Below are 13,165 nucleotides of genomic sequence, written 5' to 3'. Positions count from 1 at the left end.
CAGACAACCTGCTTCTAGGTCAGGGTTTCATACGTAGCAGAGCAGCTCCCTTACTGTTGTCTACTGAAAGTCAGCCCTAGTCATAGGGGTTTTTAATTCTAAAATAAAATTTTTTAAAAAGGGAAGACAACCAGAAGAAGAAAATACCTGGAAAACATACCTGATGAAGGACTGTTAATCCAAAACATAAAAAGAACTCTTAAAATTCAACCAGAAAACCACCTGATTCAACATGGGCCAAAGAGCTTAACACAAAATGGCAAAAAACATGTATGAAAAGATGCTCTACACATCATAATGTCATCAGGAAAATGCAAACTAAAAACAAGGAGATACCACTCCACATCTAAGAGAATAGCCAAAATCGAGAACACTGGCAACACCAAACACAGCAGAGGATATATAGCAACAGGAACTCTCTTTCATGGCTGGAGGGAATGAGCACTGGTGCAGCTGTTTTAGAAGACAGTCTGGTGGTTCCTTACAAACCATACTCTTACCATATGATCTAGCAATTACAGTCTTTGGTATTTACCCAAAGAAGCTGGAACCAGTCCGCAGAAAAACCTGCCCGTGGATGTGTATAGCAGCTTTATTTATAATTCCCTAAACCTGGAAGCAACCAAGACACCCTTTAGTGGGTGACTGGATAAATAACAATGGTATATCCACAAACTGAGTATAACTCAGTACTGGAAAGAAGCAAGCTATCAAGTCATGGAACAGCATAGAAGAACTCAAGTGCATACTGCCAAGTGAGGAAGCCAATCTGAGAAGGCTACATAAAATTCCACTCTCTGCCATTCCAAGAAAGGCATAACAACGAATACAGTAAAAGGTCAGTGGCTACCAGGGGCTGGGGGAGAGAGGAATGAAGAGCTGAAGAACAGTGGTCTTTCAGGAAGTAAAACTACTCTGACTGATACCAAAATGGTAGATTTGAGTGATTATACGTTTGTCAAACCCCGAGAATGTACAATACCAGGAGTGAATCTTAAGATAAACAATGGACTGTGGGACGTGTCCAATGCAGATGCATCTATTATAACAAATGGACTCTCTGGTGGGGCTACTACTTACGTGGAAAGCTGAGGGAAGGGCACCAGGAGTACATGAGAACCATACATGCTGCTCAATTTTGTTGTGAACTTAAAACGGCTTTAAGAAAATAAAGTCCTGGGCGCCTGGGTGGCTCAGTGGATTAAGCCGCTGCCTTCGGCTCAGGTCATGATCTCAGGGTCTTGGGATCGAGTCCCGCATCGGGCTCTCTGCTCAGCAGGGAGCCTGATTCCCTCTCTCTCTCTCTCTCTCTCTCTCTCTGGCTGCCTCTCTGTGTACTTGTGATTTCTCTCTGTCAAATAAATAAATCTTTTAAAAAAAAAAAAAAAAGAAAAGAAAGTCCTGGGGCACCTGGGTGGCTCAGATGGTTAAGCATCTGCCTTTGGCTCAGGTCATGATCTCAGGGTCCTGGCACTGAGCTACACATGGGGTTCCCGACTCAGCGGGGAGTCTGCTTCTCCTTCTTAATCTGCCTCTCCCTCTGCTTGTGCACGCTCTCTGTCTCAAATAAAATTTTTTTTAAATCTTTAAGAAAAATGAAGTCCTTTTTTTTTAAGTCGTATTCGACCTATTCTTTCACCAACACTGAGCTGGACAACCAGAAAGCAATACTAGCAAAGTGGAGGTAAAAGGACTTTCAACACAGACTTCCATACCCAGCTAAATTACCAACGGAGGATACAGACATTTACATTCACATATGGGCTCAAAAATTCCATCTCCCACAAATATCTGGAAGCTACTGGAGAATATTCTTCAGAAAACAAGTGAGGAAAAGATTAACACCCAGGATCCAAGAAGCCACAGACATAAGCTGGCACCACAGAAGTCCAGCATGACTTCTGCAACAGGAGCGGAGATCCACGTGGATGCAAACAAGAGGCCAGGGACTTAAAGAAAGTCCTCTCCCCGAAGCTGGCACTACACAGCGGCAAGTTTGAAAAGTAACTCCTACCACAGACAAAGTAACTCTGACTTTAACAGAGCTTCTAAAAGTAGAAGAAAATCAGGAGAGTAAAGAACAGAAAAAGGAAGGCCAAAGAGGCCTACAGCATGTGACTCTCCCTCACATGGAACTACACTGAGACTCCTTTGTGGCTCATCTGATGACATACTACAGTGGCAAGACCAGGGGAGAGAGACCCACGCACAGACCGCCTGCTGGTAAGAGGCTAAAACAGTACAAAGCCCATGAATATCTCCCAAAATTACATACGCATTTAAGATCTGATTCAGGTCACCTAGAAATCCATCCGAATGACAATACACGGGCAGGACAAACAGACAAGTGGATTCACTGCAGTCATCATGTCTAATACAGAAGAACAGACACAACCTTAATGTTCGAGTAACTGAGCTCCGCACACGTATGAATAACATTCAGCTGCAAAGACGGGGAAGGAGGCCCCCTACAGCCTGCCGAGGAGAGGTCACCAATGCACCCCGTCCCATGGACTGCACCCTGACGTCAGTTTGTCAATGAAAATGGGTGGCATCACTCATCTGAGGATCACAGACTTTCCACAGCAAAAAGAGCAAGATCCTTTACTAGGTACTACATCTATTTGTTGATTGAAATGTGAAAAAAAAAAAATAGAGCCATAACTTATAAAATAAACTGTTCTATGACTCACAAAAGTTATTTAAACTGTACTAAACCAAGGTGGCTAAGAAAAACTACCTTCCCTCAAGCTGTGTGAACAGCGGCTCACTCAGAGACGGCTGTTCCAAAACACTCCTGCCTCCTTTTACTGCGCCTCGCTTTGCCCAGTTTTGCAAATACCACGCTTTTGACAAACTGAAGGTCTCTGACAACCCGGCATCAAGAGAGTCTATCAGTGTCATTTTTCCCACAGCGTTTGCTCACTTCGTGTCTCTGTGCCACATTTTGGTAATTTTCGCAATATTGCAAACTTCTCATTATTACAATATTTATCACAGTGTTTTGTGATCAGTGCTTGCAACTCACTGAAAGCTCAGAAGATGGTGAGCATTTTTTTTAGAATAAACTTTTTTTAATTAAGGTGTGTACACTAGATGTAATGCTACAGGACCAGTGGGTGGATCATGTAGTTCAGTCTCAGGGCTGTGAGTTCAAGCCCCACACTGGGCATGGAGCTTACTTTAAAAAGAGGAGGGGAGCACCTGGATGGCGCGTTGGTTGAGCATCTGTCTGTTGGTTTCGGCACAGGTCATGCCCTCACGGTGGCGGGATCAAGCGCTGGGCTCCACGCTCCATGGGGAGTCGGCCTGAGCTTCTCCCTCCCTCCCTGCCCCTCCTCCCACTCGTGCACACTCTCTCTCTAAAATGGATTCAAACAAACAGACTTAATCTACTGCACACAGTAGGCAGGCTGCAGCAGAGTGTAAACATAACTCTTAACACACACTGGGAAACCAAGACATTCCTCTGACTCATTTCACTGCAATATTCACGTTATCGTGGTGGTCTAGAACCCAACCCGCAACAGCTCCCAGACATGCCTTCTACCAGCTGTTAATTTTGGGTGGGCTCAGATTTTCCAAAGATAAAGACCCTGTCTGTTCCAGCGGCTCACTCAGGCCTGGAATCCTCATCAATGTCATCCACACCACACTCGGTGCCCCTACCCCTACCAACTCCCACTGTGAACAGCTCTGCCTCTTCAGGAGCTCCCTGTCCCTACGGCTGAGCAAATCTGCTAAGCCCACTTTCCAGTGATCAGAAGCGGCCTCTGGTGAGGCTTCAACAGACATAAAGGTACAGGACTATAACTTTAAGGGAGAAAACGGGAATTTTGTGAGTTAATACTCTCCTCCTTCAGATTTTCAGAAAATCTGAAAACCCATCTCTAGAGAAAATACCCATTAACCCAGACACTTGGAGGCCTCAATACTGGTCCACCAGGCACCACTGGTGCACTTAGGTGCACTTTAGGAAAACTGTATTAGAGACCTCAATTTCAAACGGGCAGAGAAGTAGAGAATATGACTGACCATACATTCCACTTGTCACTTTAAAGATTTGTATTTATTTACTTTAGAGAAAGCATGCGTGGCAGGGGCGGAGGCTCGGGGGGGAGGCTCAGTGGCAGAGGGAGAAGCAGACTCCCCACTACGCAAGGAACCTGATGCGGGACTCCATCCCAGGACCCCGGGATCATGACCTGAGCTGAAGGCAGACGCTTAACTGACTGAGCCACCCAAGCACCCCTCCGCTTTTCACTTTAACCATGGACTCACTCACTGCTCTGGAAGCTTCCTGATGCTGTGCAGGTTTTTCCAAGGTGAGAGTACGCATGGAAAACAGGGAGGGCACGGCGACCAGAAACAAGAAGAACCCAGCTAGAGAGGAGGCAGGAGTTCCAAGGACAGCACAGCCGCGGGGCTATAGGCTGCAGCTCAGAGAACAGGGCTGAAAGCACTACGAGAGTCCAAAGGAACCACAGACAGATGGGCTCTGTGGCGTTGGCTATGTGGTATATTACACTGACAGTTCTGTGACGCTGTGGGGATTGTTGAAGAGACTTCAAGCTGCAAAGAAATTTAAGCAAACAGAAAAAAAAAAAATTAAGAGGGGCGCCTGGGTGGGTTAAAGCCTCTGCCTTCGGCTCAGGTCATGATCTCAGGGTCCTGGGATCGAGCCCCGCAACGGGCTCTCTGCTCAGCAGGGAGCCTGCTTCCTCCTCTCTCTCCGCCTGCCTCTCTGCCTACTTGTGATCTCTGTCCGTCAAATAAATAAATAAAATCTTTAAAAAAAAAATTAAGACACAGCACGGTCAGATCCAAGAGCAATGTGTCTACTCAAATTATTTACAATGGTGAAGGTAAACATCAGAAGGGACAAGGTACCTGCTTTCTGTTCTAAGTCTCTTGACATTTTCAACAACAATTTTTTTATTAATTTGATAAAAATAAAATCAATGTTTTAAAAATATCTGAATTAAACACAGCAAAAATAGTTGCTAAATTTGAGTGTTAGGCACATGGGTGTGTATCATTACTATTCCCTGTACCTATCTGTACCATTCAAGTATGTCATAAAAGGGGAAAAACTGCAATCTTGAATAGACCAGTAAAAACGGAGGCTAACTCTAGGGAAAAACACAAGAAAAATGCTGTGCCACAAAATAGGACTTGCCACCCATCATTAGGTGTATATAAATTACTATTTTAGTGACCAATTTAATTCCAACATAATTAGATGAAAAACTTAAGTTATTTTAAAATAGAAATTCCTAACACGTGGGACCATATATAAAGAGCATGCAAGCACTCAATCTCCGAGTCCTCACTGATGACCCATGCTCTATGTCGAACACAGAGCCCAGGACAAGGGAGTACCCAGTGATCTGTTTACCACCGGGGCACTTTTAAGGCAGGGCTCCACTTCCTCACCCTCCTCCCAATCGAGCACAGTACACGCTCCCTCCCTTGAACCTGAACTGGCAACACAGCAGGAGCTGGCCCGTGTGACTCCCAAGGCTTGGAGCTCTGCCATGGGAGCCTCACAGTTGTGCCTGTTGCTCTGGGCCACTTGCTCCGGGGATGCTGTCATGTCAGTCCAGCTCCCCAGAGGCCCAGAGAGGAGGAGAAAAGTCCCTGGGCTTTCTCTCCAACCACAGCTGAGCCCTGCTGCACCAACCCACCCAGGCTTCTCACTGCAGGAGAAAAAGAAACCCTTTCGGGTGAATTTTCTTTATTTGTTAAGTGGGCCCATGCAGAGGAGTTTAAAAGCAACAGAGCCTTTATCTATGTTAACAGGAAGAATGACTTAAGACAATTTTATAAACAGTACTGATCTGGGGATCAGCAACCCTTCCAAAATAGGATCTATTATCACACAACAGCGGGAAGCAAGCGACGCCACCGTCTCATGTTCAAGCATCAAACAAGGGCCGAGGAGAACTTACACAGCACCCACCTTGTCTTTAGCTCTACAAAATGTCAAGGAAGGGGCGCCTGGGTGGCTAAGAGGGTTTAGCCTCTTGCCTTCGGCTCAGGTCATGATCCCGGGGTCCTGGGATCGAGCCCTATATCAGGCTCTCTGCTTGGAAGGGGGCCTGCTTCCCCTTCCCCTCCGCCTGCCTCCCCGCCTCCCCGCCTGCCTCTCTGCCTGCTTGTGATCTGTGTGTGTGTGTGTGTGTGTGTGTGTGTGTGTGTGAAATAAATAAATAAAACCTTAGGGAGAAAAAAAAAAGAAATGTCAAGGAAAAGAAAATGGAAGATCAGAGGACTGGCTGGGATTAACAGTCTCTGCCTTAAGAGCAACAGCATCTCTTGGTTTAGATCCTTCAGGCACTCACACCTCAGGACACATCAGTGTAATCTGCTCATTCTTCCTGGTGACAAGGACTCAAGACCAATCAAGAAAACAGGAGTACTGGGGTGCCTGGCTGGCTCAGTAGGTTAAGCCTCTGCCTTCAGCCCGGGTCATAGTCCCAGGGTCCTGGGATCGAGCCCCACGTCGGGCTCTCTGCTCAGCAGAGCCTGCTTCCTCCTCTCTCTCTGCCTGCCTCTCTGCCTACTTGTGATCTCTCTCTGTCAAATAAATAAATAAAATCTTTAAAAAAAAAAAAATGCTGAATTTGGAATGGTGTGCATAGAAAGAACTCTGGAAAATGAGTTACTATTTCAAATGACAAACGTGGGAGGTTTCACTGATCACCAAAAATTCTGACAGCAGGGGCGCCTGGGTAGCTCAGTCAGTGAAGCATCTGCCTTGGATCCCAGGATCCTGGGCTCGAACCCCATGTCAGGCTCCCTGCCCTGCACTCAGCGGAGAGTCTGCTTCTCTCTCTCTTCCTCTGCCCCTCCCCACCGCTCATTCCCTCTCTCAGTAAGTTCTTTAAAAAAAAAAAAGAAAGAAAGAAAGAAAGAAAACGGCAATTTTTGCAATTAACAAAATAAAACTTCAAATATTTTACTGTAGGGGCGCCTGGGTGGCTCAGTGGGTTAAAGCCTCTGCCCTCGGCTCTGGTCATGATCCCAGGGTCCTGGGATCTGACTCCATATTGGGTTCCCTGCTCATCAAGAGCTTGCTTCCCTCTCTCTCTCTGCCTGCCTCTCTGCCTACTTGTGATCTCTGTCTGTCAAATAAATAAATAAAATCTTTTATAAATAAATAAGAATTTAAAAATTAAATTTTTTACTGTAAATAGTATGATCAATGATAACAATGCTTTTGTGTAGAACAGGTATAATGTGCCAGGCACCTAGCTGAACCCCAACCTGCAAGCTCATTTATTCCTAATAGCCTCAGCACACCCGTTTAGGTGATAAAAACCAAGGCTCAAGAAGATGTGCGGTGTGCTCGTATCTATGTGGTCTACGTGGCTGAGACAGCCAGGACCTGACAGAACACTCGCAGACGGCTTACGCATCAGTGTCCTCTCTGGCCCAAAGTAATCTTAAGGACAAAGGCTGAGCAGTGAAATCAATATTATCTTTACAAAAGAGGAGCTAAAATAAAAAAGAGATAAGAGGTACTTAAACATCTTAATCCCTGTGGCTCTTCTACAATTCCAAACACTATCTTAACCAATATAAGAAATAGTTCTAAATCAAACAGCAACCATTTCGGTAGAATTCCTAGTTTTACCAGCATAACTCTCAGGTTCATCTATCGAAGAATCTTAAAATGTTATGGCAGACTTTTTCAACATTTAAATGTATTCCTGAATGGAGAGGAACTGAAGTCCTAAAGAAAATACCACTAACTTGTTTCACAGTGTCGCCTGTAAGACTAACCTATTCTAGCTGCACTGCCCGCATCCCACAAAAGAAAGAATTAATTTCTCTTAAATATGTTTCATTTCTATCCATTTCATTCCAATAGGTTCCCTCAAATACACATACGAAAAGCTTTTCTCCTTAAAAATCACTATAAATACCCCAAATCTCACAAGCTCTAGTCCAATCACTTTCACTTCTGTCAAAAAGAAACGGTCCACCTTTCCTTTCCTACCGTCCCATCGGACAGGTGTCTACACTTCACTTGCTAATTTAGTGGACAGCTGCAACCTGTTAGAAGGTGAAATGCCCCAGAAAAAATACGAACATGGTCTCTGCCTTTCAAAGGAAGCTGTTCCCCCATGTATGTGTCCGGAGTAGGGGAATGCACAGGGCTTTAAGAACAGCAAACCTACACGAAGGTACTCCTGGCTTTCAGCAACGTTTCACACTCACTACAGAGCGCCAGGACCGCACGGCCTACCTGCATCCGCTCTGGACCGCTGGCCAGGGGTCTTCCCGAATGGGGTCTTCATTCATCTGTATTTAAGTGAGCAGCACAGCTGCTGGACTAGGGTGAAAATTGAATACTCTCCGATTTCAAACTTTTCACAGAATCTCAATGTTCCTATTAATCCATCATCCAAGTGCCTCTTTTACAAGTTCAGCAGAAACATGTAGGACTCATAAGGACTCTGTAAGACAGGGAAGTAACAGTTTGTTACTAAAACATCGCAAGACCAAAAGTACCCTCACGTACGATTTTAAACAGTGCTTTGCCCAGAAGCCACTAGCCGTAGTTCCTCAGACCTGGGCGCCAAGGGCAGCAGCGCCTCCCAGAGGCCGCGCAGAACACCACGCTGCATCCGCCTCCTTCACCCAACCCGGGGGGGCTGCCGCCAGCAGTCAAGGGCGGACAACGGGGTGTCTGTGAGGACAGACCCTGCATGGCCCATCTCCTCGACAGGACACGGGGGCCCAGCCCACAGGGGAGGAGGGGTACCAGCATGGGAACCAAGTTCAGGTCAGAACCTCGGCTGGGCATCGGTCAGCAGCCAGCAGCCAGAGCAAGAGAAAGGAACAGCGCCAGGTAAGAGTGAGGGGCCCTGTGCACTCCCAAGCTTCCAGAAACTGAGCAAAAGATCAGCGAAGCCGTTTACCCTTTCAGCCAAACCGGACTCCAGTTTCAGCCCATGCAGTAATACACAGGTGGAGACAGGGTCTCACAAAACATGAAAATGCTGCAAATCTCACGGAAGCCGAGGACTGCTCTGGGCTGGGTATACTCGGGTTTCATGCAACCACAGGTGTTAAGAAGTGAAGGCAGTGCTGAATTAATTTTCTTGAGACAAAAATGTAACAAAACAGAATGATTAAAAAGCTGTTGGGGAGAGAAGAATCCATTTAACCAATAAAATTCTTAAGTATACAAAACTTTTTATTATTCAAGGAAGATAGACTTAAAAATGACCACATCTTAGAGTTCATGTGTTCAGTGAGTAGACCCCCCATTTGAGGCTCAGAAAGGAGGGGCAGTACAGACCTCAGCCAGGAGCAGCGCGTCTTCTGGACACAGCTCTTCCCCCGCGAGGTCCCAGCGCTCTGCGGCATCCCCGCCCGAGGCCCGAGGAGCCCACGACAAGGCCGACACGTGGCCGCCACCCACCTCCCACGTCCACGACAGCCACGTGAGCGGCGCTCCTGGCTCCTGCTCAGCGCCAGCGCCCCCAGCAACCCATCCACGGGACTCCCTTCCTTGCAGGGTCCTGCCTTCCAGAAAGCAGAACGCCACCAGGGTCCCCCCACGACATACAGCTCCACACCCTGCCGCCCACACAGCCACGCAGCCACAGCACGGCCTGACATCGTGGCCTCCAGCCGCCTGAGGACCCCGTGGCCGCGCTCCTCCTCGGCACCACCATTCTCCCCGTTCTTGGCTACAAGGCCCCTGCAAGTCGGCCCTCAGGTCTCCAGCGCCCGCCTTTCCAGCCACCTGCTCCCCACCCCACCACGGACCTCCAGGGTCACAGTCCGCACCGTCTCAGCACCGAGGACTACCACACCCCCGGACTCCTCGTTCCAAGTCCCGCTTCCCTCACACGGCCACTGCCACCCACACTTTCCTGCTGCGACCGCTACCTCCCTCTGTGGCCGCACCACTGTGCCACGGTCCGTGGCCCTCCTCGAGGACCAACTGCCCTCCTAGCTGCTCTGACTCCTCGGACATCAACACAACAGCTACTCCTTTGCTGTTCTCCCATTTCCTTACCCTTCCTGTTGTCCTGTCACCTTCATGGCAAAACCCTGACCCAGCTCCCTGCCTCGGTCCACAGCTTTCGCCATGAGGCAGGGTCAAGCTGTTCAGAGCCTGCCTCGAGCGAGCACGCCCAGCGGTCCACCCTCGGGCAGGCCCAGGGGACAGCCCCGCACACGAGAGGCCGGCCCACGCTCGTCGCCGGGCGGACAGCGCCCTCCACGCTCCCCGCGCGCCCCGGCCCGCGCGTTCCCAGCAGCGCTCGACGCGAGAACACCCCGCGGTCCTGCTGCTCTGCACAGAGCGACCCTGAAGACTGAGGGACAGGTTACTCTGCGCGAGAGCCAGAGTAACGGCCTCCCGAACTAAACACCAAGAACGCGGCCTCCAGGCGCTGCTTCCCGCTGCACACGTCAGGGCGGGTCGCTCGGTCACTCGGACAAACGGGTCACACCTGCTCTACTTGGACACAGCGCCAGGCCCACACAGAAGGAAGTGCTGCGGTGCGGGAAGGCGGCCCCATCTTCGGAATAATCCAGAAACTCGCTGTTCCAGATGCAGCTGATACTCCAACTGCCTAATCGCACCCTGATCCTGAGAGTCCAAAGAGGGGACGCCTCGGTGCTGACGGGCGCCTGGCGTTGCTCTTCCCGCAGCTGCCATGGAATGCTCTGGAAACTTCCCAGAACAAATCTCACTCTTTCCACAGGAAAGAGAAAAACTTAATTTGTTCCAAAAAAGGAAAAAAAAAAAACAAAAAAAAAACTTTTTAAACATACCTTTAAGTTACTCTATTAAGTGGCTTTCTGTCAACAAGACAAAGCAAAGATAATTTTTTTTTTTAATTTTAAATGCTGACATTGTAAAATCTTATTCCTAGGAGAATAGGGAAATACAAAAGCTTTTTTCAAGTAGTATAGAAAATGCTGTCATGGGCCATAAAAAGGCAGTCCTAGGTTTGGAGAGGCCAACGGATGTGGCCACAAGGTGAAAAGGGCCACACGTGCCAGCCCCCCGGGGCGCCATTGCTCACACAGCATTGCCAGAAACGCTGCCATCAGGCCTCTGGACCTCATCCCCAGTTTTCAGTGAGCACAGGTGACAGGGGAGCCACACGCAAGTGTCCACAAGGCTAACAGGCCCCACTCTGCGGACATCCATGTACGGCTCTGGCCGGAGACTACAGGAGCCCCGAGTGCGCTGTGCTGGGGGGAAGCTACACGACCCTCAAGACGAGCGGAGAAATTCAAACACTGTGGCCTTCCCACTGGCCCCTCACACACACTTGTGAAGCCGGGGCGGTACACCCAAATACGGTCCTTCTCAGGAAACACGGACACTTCTAGAGGCAATGGTTCCGGAAAGAAAATGAAATACACACACGAAAACTGCGAGCTACTAATTCTTAAATCTAAGTGAGGGCGTGCTCATGTTACCCTTGGAACTCTTGTTTCAATTCGAAGTTTTTCACAATAAAAAGTTGGGGAAGAGAAGATCCTGGATTTTCCTTTGCTGAATCCGTGTGCAGTGAACACCGCCGGCTGTCCAGGCTTGCAATTCCGCGACACGATCTTTAAAATGTGCCATTAATTCAGTATTCCAACTTGATATTCTCCTCCATAATAATCTTTTTTTTTTTTAAAGATTTTATTTATTTATTTGACAGAGAGAGATCACAAGTAGGCAGAGAGGCAGGCAGAGAGAGAGAGAGAGAGAAGGAGAAGCAGACTCCCTGCCAAGCAGAGAGCCTTGATCCCAGGACCCTGAGATCATGACTTGAGCTGAAGGCAGCAGCTTAACCCACTGAGCCACCCAGGCGCCCTCCTCCATAATAATCTTAAAGGGGACAAGATTCTCACAAACAGTGTCACACAAAAGCACTGTCCGAAAGCACACGCTGTGCGTCACACGCTGCACCCCATGCGGCTGCTCCAGGCCTCACGGCCACCAGGAGGCACATACAGGGACCACACCGCAGCACGAAAGCTACAGCAGCCCGCACAGCACAGGCAGACGGCAAGGAGCACTGAGACAATGTCCTACGCTAACCGCAAACTCGGAGATTGTGTCCGTAAAGGAAGAGAGCGCCACGGAACTCAATGCCGCTATATCCTATGTCAAGAAAGCATAAAAAATGAGTGCTTCCCCGTTTCAGATATAAAAGAAGTAAAAAACACAAAATAGAATTACATATCAAAGTATCTGCAGCCAGCTGTCATCATCACACAGTGCTATTTATAAAAAGGAAATAAAGCTCCAAAACTGTTCAAGCAAAGATGGCAAGTCCCAAGAGGTCTGGGCCCCCGGACGGTCACCAGAAAGTAGAGGAGAGCACTAACGGCCAAAACACATGCAGCACGAGCTGAAGCCGGGCTGCCCAGAGCGGTCTGAAGGCTGTTGTCACAGAGGACCCAGCACAGGTGGGAGGAGCGCGTATGGCCACGAACACAGGAAACCAGTACCCAGCGAAACTCTGAACAGGACCTAAATACTAGATATTAGAGTTGTAAGGAAATATTCTATTATATTATATAGGGAAATATTATAGTTATAAGGAAAAATATCCCTACTGTAAAAAGCGTCATACTCCCTGCATTTTACGGCAAGCTTTCAAATGGCCCAACAAAAAACTGTCAGTGCAGCGAAGTATTAGTGAATGGCTCTCAGGGGAGGGCAGACGATAGAAAGCTAGCTCCAGGGGCGCCTGGGTGGCTCAGTGGGTTAAAGCCTCTGCCTTCAGCTCAGGTCATGATCTCAGAATCCTGGGATCGAGCCCCGCATCGGGCCCTCTGCTCGGCAGGGAGCCTGCTTCCCCCCCTCTCTCTCTGCCTGTCTCTCTGCCTACCTGTGATCTCTGTCTATCAAATAAATAAATAAAATCTTTAAAAAAAAAAAAAAAAGAAAGAAAGCTAGCTCCACATTTTCTGTGCATAGAAAATTTCACTTAAAAAGTCTCAGGGGGGCGCCTGGGTGGCTCAGTGGTTGAGGCCTCTGCCTTCAGCTCAGGTCATGATCTCAGGGTCCTGGGATCGAGACCCACATCAGACTCTCTGCTCAGCAGGGAGCCTGCTTCCTCCTCTCTCTCTGCCTGTCTCTCTGCCTGCTTGTGATCTGTCAAATAAATTAAAAAAAAAAAAAAAA

The 13,165-nt window shown here is 48.2% G+C and overlaps 1 protein-coding gene across 7 annotated transcripts in view; it reads right to left on the bottom strand.

Annotated features, from left to right (window-relative positions):
* The window catches only part of SPIN1 (spindlin 1), an 80,160-nt gene that overhangs the window by 30,347 nt on the left and 36,648 nt on the right, over window positions 1-13,165 (bottom strand). For 4 of the 7 annotated variants that reach the window (XM_059412080.1, XM_059412078.1, XM_059412084.1 and 1 more), the window contains 2 exons: window positions 8,931-9,112; window positions 8,255-8,465 (listed from right to left, as the gene is read on the bottom strand). The exons of 1 other annotated variant lie outside the window; for it this stretch is intronic. In XM_059412080.1, the coding sequence (XP_059268063.1) occupies window positions 8,255-8,306 (52 nt within the window). In that variant the 5' untranslated portion in view covers window positions 8,307-8,465; window positions 8,931-9,112. Of the gene's footprint in view, window positions 1-8,254; window positions 8,466-8,930; window positions 9,113-9,313; window positions 9,403-13,165 lie in introns of those variants that run through there. 2 more of the 7 variants (XM_059412081.1, XM_059412079.1) reach the window with 2 other exon arrangements.

The sequence above is a fragment of the Mustela nigripes genome, chromosome 9, assembly GCF_022355385.1.
Source record: "Mustela nigripes isolate SB6536 chromosome 9, MUSNIG.SB6536, whole genome shotgun sequence".
Lineage (NCBI taxonomy): Eukaryota > Metazoa > Chordata > Mammalia > Carnivora > Mustelidae > Mustela > Mustela nigripes.
This window is presented reverse-complemented; position numbering and strand designations above follow the sequence as displayed.